The sequence below is a fragment of the Mobula hypostoma genome, chromosome 12, assembly GCF_963921235.1.
Source record: "Mobula hypostoma chromosome 12, sMobHyp1.1, whole genome shotgun sequence".
Classification (NCBI taxonomy): Eukaryota; Metazoa; Chordata; class Chondrichthyes; order Myliobatiformes; family Myliobatidae; genus Mobula; species Mobula hypostoma.
This window is the reverse complement of record NC_086108.1, coordinates 52,478,388-52,494,506: the sequence shown is the minus strand read 5'-3', so window position 1 is coordinate 52,494,506 and position 16,119 is coordinate 52,478,388. Positions and strand designations below refer to the sequence as shown.

Genomic DNA, 16,119 nt, shown 5'->3' with positions numbered 1-16,119 from the left:
TTTCGACTGAGGTTAGGTGAGACCAGAACTAGAGGTTATAGGTTAAGGTGAAATACATAAGGGGAACCTGAGAGGGAACTTCTTCACTTAGGGAGTGGTGCAAGTCTGGAACAAGCTGCCAACAGAAGAGGTGGATGTGGGTTCTACTGCAGCATTTAAGAGAAGTTTGGAATTGTACATGGATGGGAGGGGTGTGGAGGGCTATGGTTCAGGTGCAGGTCAATGGGTTTAGTTAGAAATTCAGTTTAGCATGGACTAGATGGGCCGAAGGACCTGTTTCTGTACTTTAGTGCTCTGTGACTCTATTGCAAACATATTAACAAAACTAGTATAGCAAAACAGTTTTATCTGACAACATGTGTTCAATTATATTGGGTAAGGAATTAACATGTTTAAGGATTATTTTGTCAAAATCACAACCAGAAATCTAGCTTGCTTGAAGATTCTCGTAGCATAAATTTGCACAGTAACTAGTATCTGTGATGAAATTTTTAGCGAGAATGAACATTGATAGTTTGTTGCTCTGTGGGAGGGAAGCTGAGGTAGGTCAGTAAGAATAGAGTAATGGATCAATGGACAAGGTAGTATGCAGCTGAAATTTGTCTGGTGAGCTAATGCTTCCAGTCTCTTAAGGCCTACAACTGGCAAGGAGTGTGCAAGTAGAAAAAGATCTGATGTTTTTCAGCAGCAGATCTGAGGGAGGAGTGAGAACAAATGACGTTTTGGAGGTAGAAGATGATAGTCTTTATAATGAAGATATGTGTATTTAGTGACATTGATGCTAACGGCTAGGGAGAAGGAAATTGCCTTGAGAATGGGTTTGGGGATCTGGCTGGACCTGGTCAAGGTGAAAGTCTACTAGTCCAGTTGCACGGTATATATTAAGCTGATCTTCTACAACTATAATTTGTGCCCAGTTATTCTTGGTATGGGAGTGCCTCAGCTATCTCATTCCTGTACATTTTGACTTTGAACAAAGCAAAAAATAATTTCTAGGATTTTACTGTCCAGAATAATCCTCTGAACATTTTAATTCCATCTTGATTGCAGTGGAGTTGAGCTCTGTTCAATTTCAAGTTGATTGGACAAATGCCTTTTTTTATGTAGGCTGGTTAAGATGCAGCAATGAATGCATTAGAGACCATTTATGTGATTATTCTGCTGAATAAGGATAATCCACATCTCACTGAACATCAATATTGGCTTTAAATGATGTAGTTTGTTGTAAGTTCTCAGCTTTCAATAATTTCAATAGTAATATTCTCCTTAACATTACTTACTCCATATACCAATGTAGCGAGAGTGGTAGCAAACAATTGCGTAAGTAGTGGTTAAACACATTAACAGTCTTTGTTTCTTCAATAAAGCACTCTAATTATATGAAGGAACCTAGAAATGGAATAATAATCGACTGTTATTTTCTACTTGTATATTATACGCCTCTAACTGCTTTCACTTTTTCTCTAGCTCAAGAGGCTGTATTAATTTTCTTAATATTTTTTCAAATTTGCCTTTACTATGAATGAAAGTTTAATCACACACATGGTTTGTGAATGCGTTCTATATGGATTGGTACTCTGTCAGTGGAATTGGTGGATAAGGTAGAGTTGGTTGCCTGGGAGATTTGGCGACTGAAAGTAAGTAGGGTACTTACTTCTTTCAGTGAATGAACCAGCAACAGAATTATCTAGAACAGGGAATGCATGCCCAAGATAGCATGCAATACTACCCTTGATTCTTTAAACTCCACCAATAATAAAAAGATACATCATTATCATCTTTACCGGCAAATGAAGTGGTAAACGATTTTTTTGCAACCTGAGGAAGGTGAGATGTTTACTACATGCATAGTTCTCAAAACAATGCAAAACAAGCTGCAGAAGATCGTGAACATGGCACAGCGCATCACACAAACCAATCTGCCGTCCTTGGACTCACTTTACACTGCATGCTGTCAGAGCAGTGCTGCCAAGATAATCAAGGACGTGACCCACCCAGCCAACACACTTTTCGTCCCACTTCCCTGCGGGAGAAGGCTCGGGAGCTTGAAGACTCGTACGGCCAGATTTGGGAACAGCTTCTTTCCAACTGTGATAAGACTGCTGAACGGATCCTGACCCGGATCTGGGCCGTACCCTCCAAATATCCAGACCTGCCTCTCAATTTTTTTGCACTACCTTACTTTCCATTTTTTTATTTTCTATTTATGATTTATAATTTGAATTTTTAATATTTACTATTGATTTGTAATTCAGGGAGCGGGAAGCACAGAATCAAATATCGCTGTGATGATTGTACGTTTTAGTATCAATTGTTTGGCGACTATAAAGTATATAAAACACTTGTCGTTAGTGCAGCAACAGAAGTCTCACTGAGGGTAAAGTGTTTATTTTCCTTTATGAATATGCAGCAAAGCTTATAATTTCACAGAAACACTTCTTATGTTTTATACTATTTAGAAATGAGGTTATTTTTCAATTGTTAGTTTAAAAGATTTATATTAATTTTTGAACAGATTTTCAAAAATCCTTCATTTATTTCAATGTCTGTTATACTTTTATTGACAATAAAACAATAAATACATGTAAATAAGTAACAGAATCCATTATTTTCCTTAATAAAAAGTCCACAACTATTGTTACAAATTCATTAATCAATGATAATCTCTGATCAAAATTACTACGGCATGTAAAGAAATATTTAGAAGATTATTGCCAATTTGGGCACATTCACCAAATGATTTGCCATCCATGATCTAGAATCTGATACACATTTTACAAAATGTGCTGATCCTGTGAGAACTTTTTGTAAGAATGATGTGCTCGTGAAAACTTGAGTTCCTTCTTTTGGTTATTTGATTTGACAAAAGTCAAATGCATTCAAAGTTGCACAAAGACAGTTATCATTTGTTAAATTAAATTATGTGTTAGTTATTGTGTGGAATATTTGTTTTAAGTTGGGTTTTATCTGGAATGCCCAGATGTTTTGTAGTCCAAAGTTTAAATGTTATTATCAGAGTACATACATGTCACCACATACAACCCTGAGGTTCATTTTCCTGTGGGCATAGTCAGGAAATCTACAGAATAGTAACTATAACAGGATCAGTGAAAGATCAACTAGAGTGCAGAAGACAACGAACTACAAATATAAATAAATAGTAATAAATAACAAGAACATGAGATAACAAGGTAGAGTCCTTAAAGTGTGAACAGTGGTTTTGGGAAGATCCCAATTGATGGGCAACTGAGTGTAATTAATCCCTTTGTTCAAGAGCCTGATGATTGAGGGGTAGTAACTGTTCTTGAACCTGGTGCTGCAAGTCCTGAGGCTCTTGTACCTTCTACCTAATGGCAGCAGCGAGAAAAGAGCATGGACTGTGTGGTGCTTCCTTATGACAGCATTCATGTAGATGTGCTCAATGATTAGAAGGGGTTAATGATGGGCTGTGCCAAATCCACTACCTTTTGTAGCATTAACAACTCCGTACTTATTACCAAGCAAGTTGTACAACAACTTCTAGGATGGATCTATCTAGTCTTGTTCCTTAAAGTTTTTTCAACATCAGTATCTTATCAGCAGATGTGACATTTAAAATAAATGTGTAAGTGGGAATATTTGGTACATACCTACAAGATAAACTGGAAATAATAGGGACTTGTTCATTCAAGTGGAAATGATTTTTTTAATGCTGTGAGAAAACAATATAGCACTAAACAACTCCTGACAGTTGAAGTTTTATTTTTGCTAATATTGAGTCTCATTCCTTCAAATTTAAAAAAAAATTGGGAATTATTTTGACATGTTGGGTATAATCTCTTCCTTAATCCAGTTTTCTTCCTCCTCGTTATCCTTTGTCTCTTAATTCTGTCATTCCACTGTATTATTTTTGTTACATAATTTTAGCATTAAATTAAATGTTCTGACCTATTCCTGTTTAAATTCTTCATGTTATATTTAGTATCCTTTAGTTTGGTTAAAGAGATGTGCTGTTGCAAATAGATATTGGAAATACATAGCGCACATGTGCATGTTGGAGTGCACATCACACACAAACTCTCATGGTCCCAGACACATCCTACACAGTCAAGAAAGTTCACCAACACCTCTACTTTCCGAGGAGGCTGAAGAGAGCTGGACTTTGTGCATCCATACTCACGGCATTCTATAGATCAGGGGTCCCCAACCACTGGGCCGCGGACCGGTACCGGGCCGCAAAGCATACGCTACCGGGCCGCGAGGAAACGATATGATTTGGCAATATGAGTCAGCTGCATCTTTCCTCATTCCCTGTCACGCAATGTTGAGCTTCAACGCACGGGAGGTCATTATCCGTGCATCATCCATGTCAGAGCGGGAAAGAGGTCAACTCCTTGAGCTTGCAAATAACAGTGGGCTGAAAAGTATGTTTGACATAACATCTCTGCCGGCATTCTGGATCAAAGTCAAGGCTAAATATCTCCTGAGATAGCCACGAAATCACTGAGAACGTTGCTTCCATTTCCAACATATCTCTGCAATGAATGCAATGGAAACTAAATTGCGGAATAGACTGGACATAAGGAACTCCCTTCGAGTATCGCTGTCTCCCATCACCCCTCGATGGGACCGTCTTGTTGCCGGGAAACAAGCCCAGGGCTCCCACTGATTCAGCGATATTGGTGTGTTGCAATGATTTTATATGTTCATACGGGAAAATATGTGCTGTGTGTTTAATATCCAAACGTTACTTAAAATGTTATGATGCTATTGACTTATATAACCATATAACAATTACAGCACGGAAACAGGCCATCTCTGACCTTCTAGTCCGTGCCGAACGCTACTCTCACCTAGTCCCACCGACCTGCACTCAGCCCATAACACACCATTCCTTTCCTGTCCATATACCTATCCAATTTTTCTTTAAATGATAATATCGAACCTGCCTCTACCACTTCTACTGGAAGTTCGTTCAACACTTACTTCAAGCTCCCCTGTCCTCCCCTGATAATTGACATCACTATATTCATGCGAGGAAAATATGCGCTGTGTGTTTAATATTAAATTCGTTAGATAAACCCTTTTAGAAACGAAATTGAGTGTATTAGCCACATCACCTATATTCCGGTCGAGATTAACCCCACCCCAAACAGAATCGCCAAAACCGATTTGTGGAAAAGAATCGGCAGGAGCACGCCTGCGTACTGGTGCCTGCGCAAGTCTTCATGGTCATTGTAGTCTATTGGGGGTAAACCCAACGTATTTGACTACTAATCTTGTTCCATTGTCAACCCTACCCCCCCCCCCCACCTGGGTCAGCCAGTCTGCAAAAATATTGTCAATATTAAACCGGTCCGCAGTGCAAAAAAAAGGTTGGTGGCCCCTGCTATAGATGCATAGTAGAGAGTATCCTGACAAGCTACTTTCCCCAAGCAGTAGGGCTGATCAACATCTCCACCACTACTTTATTATTTCCTGTCAGTCACTTATGTACTGCCCAGTATCACTTTACGGACATACAATCAATCTATTTATATAAGAAGTCTTATGTATTATATTTATTGTGTTTTTAAAAAATTGTTAGTACATTCCTATATTTCGTATTTGTTTGTGCTGCAGCATATCCAGAGTAACAAGTATTTCATTCTTCTTTACAGAATACAGAAAATGCTATTAAACAATCTTGACACGTAGAGTACTCTTTTATGAAGTAAAACAGACTCGTAAACTAAGAATCTGTGGTTCTAAGTCATTTTATAATTCTTTAAAGGAACATTGAAGATTCTCACAGAGAAGTTCTTGCCCCACATCACGCTTTCTGAGATAGAACAGACCTTTTCCTCTCATGTATTGCCCAAGGTATGTAAATTTTCAACTTTGCCCTGTATTTTTTGTCCAATTAAATACTACAAACTTGGAAACTTGCCTCTTTCCCGTGTATTCTGTTACTTTTCCAGCTGGGTGGTTGACCTGCCCAGCCTGAGACTTGCAAATTGGTGCTGAGAAGCTTCGCTGCTTGCCCCAGCCCATAAACACATCCTTCACAAGCGGTATCTCCACACTGAGCCATGTGCAGTTCATGGCTTACTGAATGCTAAGGGAGGGGAGGGCAGGGATTTGCAGCAGACCTCTCGTGGTGTACCATGTAGCAATAGGGAGGCAGACAGTTTGTGCCAGTTTTTCATCTCCTGGTGTCCTGGTGCGCTAATGTGGAAGGTAGGAGTTCACACCAGAGTTTGGTACTCATAGTGCAAGCCCACGTAGATATTTGTTTGTTTGTTTATTTATTTATGTGGCGATACAGTACAGAGTAGGCACTTCCATTCCACCACCCCAGCAAGCCCCGTCAAACCCGATTAACACTGACTTAATCATGGGACAATTTACAAAGATCAACTAACCTACCTGGTATATCTTTGGAGAGTGGGAGAAAACTGGAGGACCTGGGGAAAGCCCTTGCACTGCACAGTGAGGACGTACAGAGACTCCTTTCAGAATAACACCAGAATTGAACTCCGAACTCCAGAACACCCTGCGTTGTAATAGCGTTGCGCTAACCGCTACGCTACCGTGGCAACCAACATGACAGCAAAATATGAAAGATGTCAGAAAGCTGATAAACAAAGGGTGCTTGTAACACTCAGCAGACCAGACATTACTTGCAGGGTACACATCTGTGAGTGTTTGGCCTGGAGGGCCAAGTGTTGAAATGAATCAGCAGGGTGCTAGTGTCATCCTTGCATGGTTTTTGATGTCTTAATAACTCTTTTGCTTTAACAAACCATATATAATTTCCCAGTTGAAAGCTCAGAGTGGTTTACTTTGTGCTAGGTAATGACATTGTTTGATGAACTTGCAAATGAGCTATTGCAACACATAAGACAGTTGTCCAGTCAGAACACGGGCCTGCAGACAGCACTGCGGAACACTATACAGGTAGGATCTTTCAAGTCTAAACTGTTCTTATTTTATTATTAATCCTCTTCTAATAGTTTAATTTAATACTCAGATTGTAAGTGGCGTTGTCACAACACATCAACCATTATCTGACTGTGCTCAACTCAAGGCTTTTGTTTTATTTTCAATTCCTTCTGAATTATCAAATTCAGATAATATATCTGGCATGTGTTGTGAATTTTGTTGCTTTGCAGCAGCACTACAGTGCACTACATAATAAAAAAAAAATAACAATAAGAAGTAGATATAAAAAAAGAAAATTGACTTGAGTAAGTAGTGCAAAAAGAGAGGGGGAAATACTGAGGTGTTGTTTGTGGATACTTGTCCATTCAGAAATCTGATGGCAGAGGAGAAATAGCTGCTCCTGAAAGGTTGAGCGTGTGTCTTAAGGCTCTGTACCTCCTCCTTGATGGTAGCGATGAAAAGCAGACATGCCCTGGGTGATGCGGGTCCTTAATGTTGGATGACACCTTTAGAAGGTGTCCTGGATGCTAGGAGACTAGTGCCCACGATGGAACTGGCAGAGTCCACAACATTCTGCAGCTTTCTCTGATCCTGTGCAGTCACCCCTCCATACCGATGGTGATGCAACCAGTTCAGAACAAGTTCTTCAGTGCCTGGTATATCATTCTCTGCAGGTTTTACAAGAACTCTTTTTTTTTCCAGAACAAAATACGTGTACAATTATAGTAACAGTTAGTAATAGTCAATTGGCAACTAACCTGAATGGACCCAATGATCAATCTGGTTATCCAACCACATGCCTGACAAGATTTGACGATGTGTTGTGTGTATGTTCTGACAAGACATTCAGGCTATGCCAGGGTAATCCAGGTCAAGAAGAATTGCTTAATATTTACCGATTGCATACTTTTTTTGATCAGTGATAGGTGTTTCATTCTCACTTAGATCAATAGCATGGTAGAGACTGTATTGGCAGTGATGTTGAAGAAAAAGATTACAAGTACTTTGGCTCAGTGGGCAGTGGCAGGTTAGCTTGTACTTGAGCATATCCTTAATTAATGATCCCACAAATAGTTTGGGCAGCAAGGAGAAGGGAGTTGCTGAGGCTTCCTTCCTGCTACTGAAGATGTATTGAGTTGTATAATTGCAATATAGGACATCTGCTACAGTGGTGAGCATGAGTTTAGCAATACCAGCATCAAATCAGGGTTGCACTATAACATTATGATCTGCCTGCTCTGGATATGCTCTGACTGTTATTTGAAACCACATTTTGAGGCCATACTCGTTTCTTTAGAAGTTATGTGATTGATCAGCATATGTCCATTATCTTCTGCAAACTTGTTTATATGATTTCTGTTACTTTTTATACAGTCCCAGATCGAGATTCTGGAGATTCTGATGAGCTTTGTACATCATATGTGCAAATTTGAGGAAGCTTTAGCTTTGGAAAACATTCATTCACTATCCTTGGCGGTTTTTCATGTCCTCAAGAATATCTTTTGTCACTGCAAGGTGAGGCGGATTTTTAAAAAATTTCCCTGTTTAATTTTTTAAATGTTTCACTTATAGTCATGTCCTGATCCTTTTTTAAGAAGGCAATCTTTGGGGTTCTTGTACTGACAGCAGTAACATCCCTGTTGTGTTTCTTTTTGTTTTCCTTTTTTAGAAGGGGGGTTAGAGAGAGGGGATTTTGTTTTACAGGAAGTATAGTAATGCAGATGCTGAAGATCTAAATAATATTAAAAGATAGTGGCAAATCTCATCCATCTTTATTGAAATAATAGCTGTAAAGCAAGGCTTGCACTTGTTTTTATTCTATTTGTGCATGGAATATAAACTTTACTGATATTATCATCCATCCTGTATTCCTTCAAAGTGGAGGTGGCAATTAGGCACATTTGGTACAATGCAAATACATCTTACTCTTTAAAAGGTTGCCTGATTCACTTGTTCCTCAAAGAAACATTCCTCTCCACGTTATGTTTAGTTTCATTCCTTTCTCAGATCAGCATAATTATTTTGCAGAATTAGTAAAAGGGAGATAAAGTTCCTTTGGAGTATTTCTACAGCTGTTCAACGTAACTTGTCAGGTGTGTAAATAACTGACTTCTAAAACAATCCAGACCATAATCAAATCTGAGTTTCTACCAAGCATACTAAATTTGTACTAATAATATGCCAGTAAGTTGATAAACTACTTTCTTGCCCAGAGATAGTTCACTTTGTTGATGATAACTTTTTAAAATCTGTTCTTAGGAGAGTGAGACCTTGTACAGTGGTCGATTGCATTTGGTTGCAGACATATTGCAGTCCTTATTTAAGGAGGCATATTCCCTTCAAAAACAGTTCATGGAATTGTTGGATAGGATAGTTCTGGAATTGGCAACGAGCACTACTGAAGATATTGCATCTATGGTGACAGGTCAGTTCAGAATATTCTGTTTTGAGTTTAATGTCTGTTATTTCTGCAAGGTTTCCATAATTTATTCCAAAACAACTTATTTTAAAATTCTCCCATTTTCAAGTGGTTCACAGTGTTTTGGAAATATGTTCAATCATTTCTAAGATGGACCATGCTCTACATGCTAATACATGGAAGTTTCTTATTAAGTAAGTACAAATTATATTAATGAATATATTTTTGTCTGTTCTTAATTTTCTGTGCTAACAGGAAATTAAAGTTAGTGTATGAAAATAATTATTTTGTCATTCAATTTTAGCACTGTTTCCAGAAATGATTGTATTGATTTAATTTTTGGCTATTTAGACAATTAGTGATTGGGCAGGAAAAAGATGTGGAAGTTACACTGCTGTTAGGATTATGTACTGAGTGGCAGCACAACTGTCCCACTAGGGGGCTCTATAGAAATAAAATTGTAGCAGCCTTTCATGAAAATTTCAGAAATGCTTTCATTCAGTTGATTATTAGAGAAAATGGTTTTACACCATAGCTGTAAATCAGATTCTGTTTTAATAGTTCGGCATTCTGTTTCAGAATAAGTGTGAAGCACCGGGCATTGCTGGAGAGTAAGCTGCCACATGATGGACTTGTTGCTGGTCTTTGTGAGGACATTCTCTATTCCTTCAACTCATGCTTGCATTTAGCTGAACAAATGAACCAGCCTACAGCAGTGGTAATTATTAATTCCATCTTTTTTTTAAAAAGCTTATATGTGTCCGATATTTGGCAGAGCATATTATTATCACCACATACCTTAAAGGACGTCTTTTAAGATGATTTTGGAAGTGAAAGTGCAAGTGCTATCTTTTGTGTTTTCTGAAATTATGTTCTAATGTGTGTGTGAGTACGTATGTATATTTACATATATAAACTCAAATTAAAAATTATTTGCTTTTGGGACAGCTTTGCACAAAGCCAATATTATCCCTGTGTGCATACTTCCTAGAGGTGTCAACCTAGGAAATCTTTCTTCTTTCTTCATATTTTTTTCATATTTTGATTAAAACTTCTTTTACCACTGCCATTTTCTAGCAGCCTGCTACGTGTTGTTGTTGTTCATCCATCGTTGACGTCGATGAGGACCTTGACACCATAATGATGGTGTCGAGACTAGCGCGTGATTTGGATTTAAGTGAGGGAGAGTTGCGCAGCGTCAGCCTCACTCTCTCTTCCCAATTCCCATCTGGGTCCAGTGGCAAGACAGAGTCTAGATGGCTGGAGATGGGACTAGGCGCAGTGGATGATCAGGACATCTTCTGTGTCTTGTCCTGCTCTACACGTTCCACGACGCTTGCAGAGACCGCCTTCTTGACCGTTGGACCTTCCATTGGTCTCGTCCGCTCAATCCGCCGGAGTCTGTCTTCACATGCTGGGATAGACAACTCCCTATCTCACCGAGGGTTTGAGACCCGTCGGCTACCCTCACCTGGTTTAGCCGGCTTGACGAAGCCGTTGCCCGGGGTGTGGCCGCTGTCGCATGCAAACAGCTACGGGGAGCCACAGGTGAGAGCTGAGTGCCAGGTGGGGACCAAAGGTGGACTAACCGCCCTGAAAAGGACGCGACATGTTCCCCCACCAGAGGTGCTACCCCTCCCTGACACCCCATATACCCCTGCTACGTAGATGATCTGGATTTATTGTACTTCCTAACTTTGGACAATGTGTCATTTATATCCCTTCTGCATATCCCTACACTCTCTGCACATTAATATGCCTATCTAAGAGGTCTTGAGGATGAAGGATCAACTGTATTTGCCATATACATTCACATGTATTAGGAATTTGCTGTGGTGTGCTGGCTTGCCATGCAACAAAAAAACATTTATTCAATTATAAGAGTAAAGAATTATATAAAAAATAAACTGAAAGGTTGAAGTATGGATATGGAGTAGAACATACATAAATACCAACATGTATTTACAATGTAAAGAGCATTATAAAGAGAGGTTTAAAAAAGTGATTTCAATGTAGTGCAGTGACTGAGGTAATAGATATCTCAGACATCTTTGCATTTAGCTCATCTCACTTTAAATGCAATGCCTCCTGTCTTAGACTGGGGGATAAAAAGAGACCAACTTAGTTTAGTTGAGCATTTATTTACATACTGTGCAAAAGGCTTAGGTGCGTGTAAAAGGCTAGGGTGCTTAAGGCTTTTACACAGTACTGTATTTGTCAAATTGGTGCGGAGAGCGAGTTTGTAAATCTGGCAGGAGCAAAGGATGTTGGGAGTGGATAGGGTAGAGTGCCACAGGAGGGATGTGGGACAGGTGGCAGAGAAGGTGTGCCAAGGTTGGGGGGGGGTGTTGCACGGGTGCACACCCAGCCCTGAGACACCAAGCAAGGTCATTTGATTCTAAACAATTGGTTTATTGATCATTATAGAATGTCTCTGGTGCATCCCACTCTTTACCCTCTCCCTTCCCCTTTTGCCAACCATGATTCCCCTCTCCCTGTCCCCTTCCCACTCTCAGTCCACAATAGAGACCTATTTCAGAATCAGGTTTATCATCACTCACATGTCATGAACTTTTTTTCTGCGGCAGCAATACAGAGCATTACATCAAAATACTACAATACTGTGCAAAAGTTTAGGCACCTTGGCTATATATATTTACCCTTTGCACAGTGTGCAGTTCAGCACAACATCATGAACTGAAGGGTGCATTCCTGTGCTGTACTAGGTACTCTTGGAAGGATGTGCTTAAGACTTGGAGGGTGCAGAAACAATTTGCAAAGTTGTTGCTGGGATTGGAGGGCTTGAGTTATAAGAAGAGACTGGTTGGGTTGGGAAGGTGGCTGAGACTGCCTTTGTACAAGTTTATAAAATCATGGAGAATTGTAGGTTGGTTGGATGGTAAAAGTCTTTTATTCGCATATTAGGGAAGTGTAAACCTAGAGGCATTCATTTCAGGTTAGAGGGGATAGACTTTAAGGGGACCTGAGGACACTTTTTTCCACACAGATAGTGTTGGGTACATGGAACAAGTTGCCAGAGGAAGTGGTAGAAGCAGACACAACTACAATGTTTAAAAGACATTCTGATAGGTACATGGATTGGAAGGGCTTAGAGGAATATGGGCCAGTTAACTGGGGAAGGCACCTAGGTTGGTCTGGACAAATTGGGCCAAAGGACATGTTTCTGTGTTGTACAGCTCTCTGACTCTGTATCTCATGTTCCCTGAATGTATGCTGTTTTGAAATTTTTATATTGTTTCATTCAGCACTCCTAGTTTGTTCTTAAAATCTTTACATTCCAAAAAATCAGTTAAAGAATGTTGTGTTGGTAAATTGCTAATGGATTACTCTTTAATTTGAGTTACTGTTCGCAGGTTTGTAATAAATAGCCTTAACATTTGATCTGAAAGTATTAAGGTTCATGTATTACTGGGCATTTGCTTTTTTCAAGGAAAATGGCAACAGTACCGATTGTAAACTCTTCCAAAAGACAATGAAGCTGTGCCGATTTTTCACCAATACACTCGTGCACTATGTAAAGGTAACATAACCTATTATTATCAGGTGCTGTAGAATTTTGTGAATATATTGCACCATTGTCACTTCAAAACTTCAAACGTTCATTAGTATTCAAATTTTGAGAAACCTCCCAAGTTTTGGTGGCTTTGCTAGAGGGCTTGACTAATACAACAAGTTTTATTGAAGGGACTCTACACCCGCCATTCTCTCCCATTCCTCTTCATAAAGTCTTTGGTGGCATTGTATTTGAAAGATGCAGGACATTATTGTTGAAGATCATACTGTCTTCATTCACTGCCTTTTGCCAGGAACAAATAATATTTCTTTTACATTGGGTTTAGCTCAGTCTTATGTAAAACAGCACATACCTTTAATAACAAGTCATTTATGATGATATACTGTAACTAGTGCTGTTTGGTATTTTCTGCAATTATGTTCAGATATACCAGTATCTCTCTCAGAAAACTATTAACTAAAAATCACATTTTTATTTAACAGTTTTAATCAACCTTTATGTAAACTAATTGCTTGCATAATAGTTAAGGTAAAATGTATATCATCTGTTCCGTTAAACCAACTCTATAAATCATGTTTCTGATTATATTATGAAAATGGCACAAATCTTAAATTCTGATTTCTGATTTATTCTTCAATTTAGGAATTTAATGATTTCCTTTCAACATCTTGTCGCTTATTACACCACCTTTACCTTCAGCTGTACAGGTAAGACTGCATGTTGAGCAGCAGTAAATCAAAATATGAAAAATTCATTTTATCTAACTTTATAATAACTATAAATTGTGATTTATGTTAATTAGCTAATACAATTGTCTTGCTTCTGAGAATGATTTGTTTGAATATGGAATGGGACAGATTGTTTTTATTTATTTACTCCTTTAGATCATAGAACAACTTAAAACATTACAACATAGAAATACCCCTTCAGCCAATGATGACTGTGCCAAGCACGATACAAAGTTAAAGTCTTCTGCCAGCACATGATCCATACCCCTCATTCCTTGCATATGCATGTGCCTATCTGAAAGCATCTTGAATGCCACTGTTGTATCTGCTTCCCTTGCCTCTGCTGGCTGTGAATTCCAGGCATCTGCCACTCTCTTTTGAGAGGAAAAAAAAATACTTGCCCCTCTTACCTTAAGGGTATGCCTACTTGTCTTCAATATTTCTACTCTGTGATAAAGATTCTGATTCTGTACCCTATCTAAACCTCTCCCAATTTTATAGACTACTGTCAGGTCTCCTCTCAGCTTCTGAGGCTCTGGAGAAAATAAGCCACATTTGTCTAATCTCTTTATACTGTTTAGACAACATTCTGGTAAACTTCTGAACCCTTTGCAAAGCCTTCACATCATTCCTGTGATGGGGTAACCAGATCTGCATGTTATACTCCCAGTGTGGCCTAACCAAAATTTTATATCACTGTAACTTGATCTCCTGACTTTTGTACTCTAGCTCCCTAGCAATGAAGGCAAGTTTGCCAATTGCCTTCTTTATCACTATTTGTATGGCCACTTATAGGGAAGTATGGATTTGTATCCCAAAATCTTCCTTACATCAGTGCTGTTTAGGGTCATGCCATTAACTGTATGCTTTTCCCTTGCATTTGATCTTTGTTTTCTCTTTTCCTTTTACTGTTGATGTCTGTTGGCAGTGCAGATGCATGATTATTGAATGTAGGAAGGAAATGGAACTGAATCTTCACATTATCTTTCTTTGCATACAGTTGCATTGTGTAAATAATAATAAATGTTGTTATAGTGAACGTTATAACACCAGGAACTCTGGTATTACATTCTGGTGATTCTCTTAGTTTTAAGTTGCTGATACTAGACATCTGAAAGAAAACACAAAAATTTTTCCAGCGACTTTTTGCACATTTTCCAGTAGTAGTTTCATTGAACTAAAATAATCTGGGAACAAACCTTTTTTCCAACACTTGTTTGTGGACTGGAGCTGTGAGAATGCAAGAAAATAACTATTTTAAATGAAAGAAAAGTGAAAATATAAATTGGAAATGTGGTAACTATAGAACCATAGAAACTACAGCACAGAAACAAGCCTTTTGGCCTTTCTTGGCTGTGCCGAACCATTTTCTGCCTAGCCCCACAGACCTGCACACGGACCATATCCCTCTATACACCTCCCATCCATGTATCTGTCCAATTTATTCTTAAATGTTAAAAAAGAACCCGCATTTACCACCTCGTCTGGCAGCTCATTCCATACTCCCACCACTCTCTGTGTGAAGAAGCCCCCCCTAATGTTCCCTTTAAACTTTTCCCCCCTCACCCTTAACCCATGTCCTGTGGTTTTTTTCTCCCCTTGCCTCAGTGGAAAAAGCCTGCTTGCATTCACTCTATCAATACCCATTATAATTTTATATACCTCTATCTAATCTCCCCTCATTCTTCTACACTCCAGGGAATAAAGTCCTAACCTATTCAACCTTTCTCTGTAACTGGGTTTCTCAAGTCTCGGCAACATCCTTGTAAACCTTCTCTGCACTCTTTCAACCTTATTTATAGCCTTCCTGTAATTAATACAACTAATTTGTATTGTAATAATTTAGCTATTTTTTTCTGCAGTAAATTACCTCCAAGTTTATATGCACCTATTTTGCCCAATGGATCTTATGACCAGATTGCCTGCATTGTCCCAGTTGCACTGGATGCTCTTGTCTCGCAGCTGATGTCCTACAGGCCCTTTGTGGAGAGAGTGTTACTAGATAGTCTGGGTGAGTCCAAAGAGTTTTGGTCTAGCATGGATTTAATCTCTTTCAAATAAATAGTCTGGGTTAGGCTAAATATTGAGTTGAATCTGCATTTTACAGTTTTCATTTAAACTTGCGAATAGAAATGTATATGATTTGCAAAACAACTTTTCCTTTAATGAAGAGAAGCCTTCATCACAGTTGGAAAACAGGAGCTACTGATGAAAATATTACTGAAACATATCAACAATCTTCGCCTATCAATGAGGATAGGGAAAATGTAATTTTCTGAGATAATACAGATCAGCTATACAGCTTATTTGTATTTTTCAGAATAATTGGTCTTGGCCCTGAGCCCATCAAAATCAGGTTTAATATCACCGGCATGTCGTGAAATTTGGTAACTTTACGGCAGCAGTACAATGAAATACATGATAAATAAATATAGAGGGGGGAAAAACTGAATTACGTTAAGTATATATATGTCTTTTAAATAGTTAAATAAGTAATGCAAAAACAAGTAAAAAAGTAGTGAAGTAGTGTTCAC

The 16,119-nt window shown here is 38.7% G+C and overlaps 2 protein-coding genes across 3 annotated transcripts in view; one reads left to right on the top strand and one right to left on the bottom strand.

The window, feature by feature from the left end:
* The window catches only part of firrm (fignl1 interacting regulator of recombination and mitosis), a 60,755-nt gene that overhangs the window by 2,144 nt on the left and 42,492 nt on the right, over window positions 1-16,119 (top strand). For both annotated transcript variants that reach the window (XM_063064099.1, XM_063064098.1), the window contains exons 2-11: window positions 1,281-1,320; window positions 5,753-5,841; window positions 6,814-6,918; window positions 8,278-8,418; window positions 9,163-9,328; window positions 9,432-9,516; window positions 9,902-10,040; window positions 12,774-12,863; window positions 13,500-13,564; window positions 15,448-15,596. In XM_063064099.1, coding sequence (XP_062920169.1) covers window positions 1,281-1,320; window positions 5,753-5,841; window positions 6,814-6,918; window positions 8,278-8,418; window positions 9,163-9,328; window positions 9,432-9,516; window positions 9,902-10,040; window positions 12,774-12,863; window positions 13,500-13,564; window positions 15,448-15,596 — 1,069 coding nt within the window. The remainder of the gene's footprint in view (window positions 1-1,280; window positions 1,321-5,752; window positions 5,842-6,813; window positions 6,919-8,277; window positions 8,419-9,162; window positions 9,329-9,431; window positions 9,517-9,901; window positions 10,041-12,773; window positions 12,864-13,499; window positions 13,565-15,447; window positions 15,597-16,119) is intronic.
* The window catches only part of usp1 (ubiquitin specific peptidase 1), a 74,643-nt gene that overhangs the window by 44,335 nt on the left and 14,189 nt on the right, over window positions 1-16,119 (bottom strand). The gene's annotated exons all lie outside the window — the stretch shown is intronic.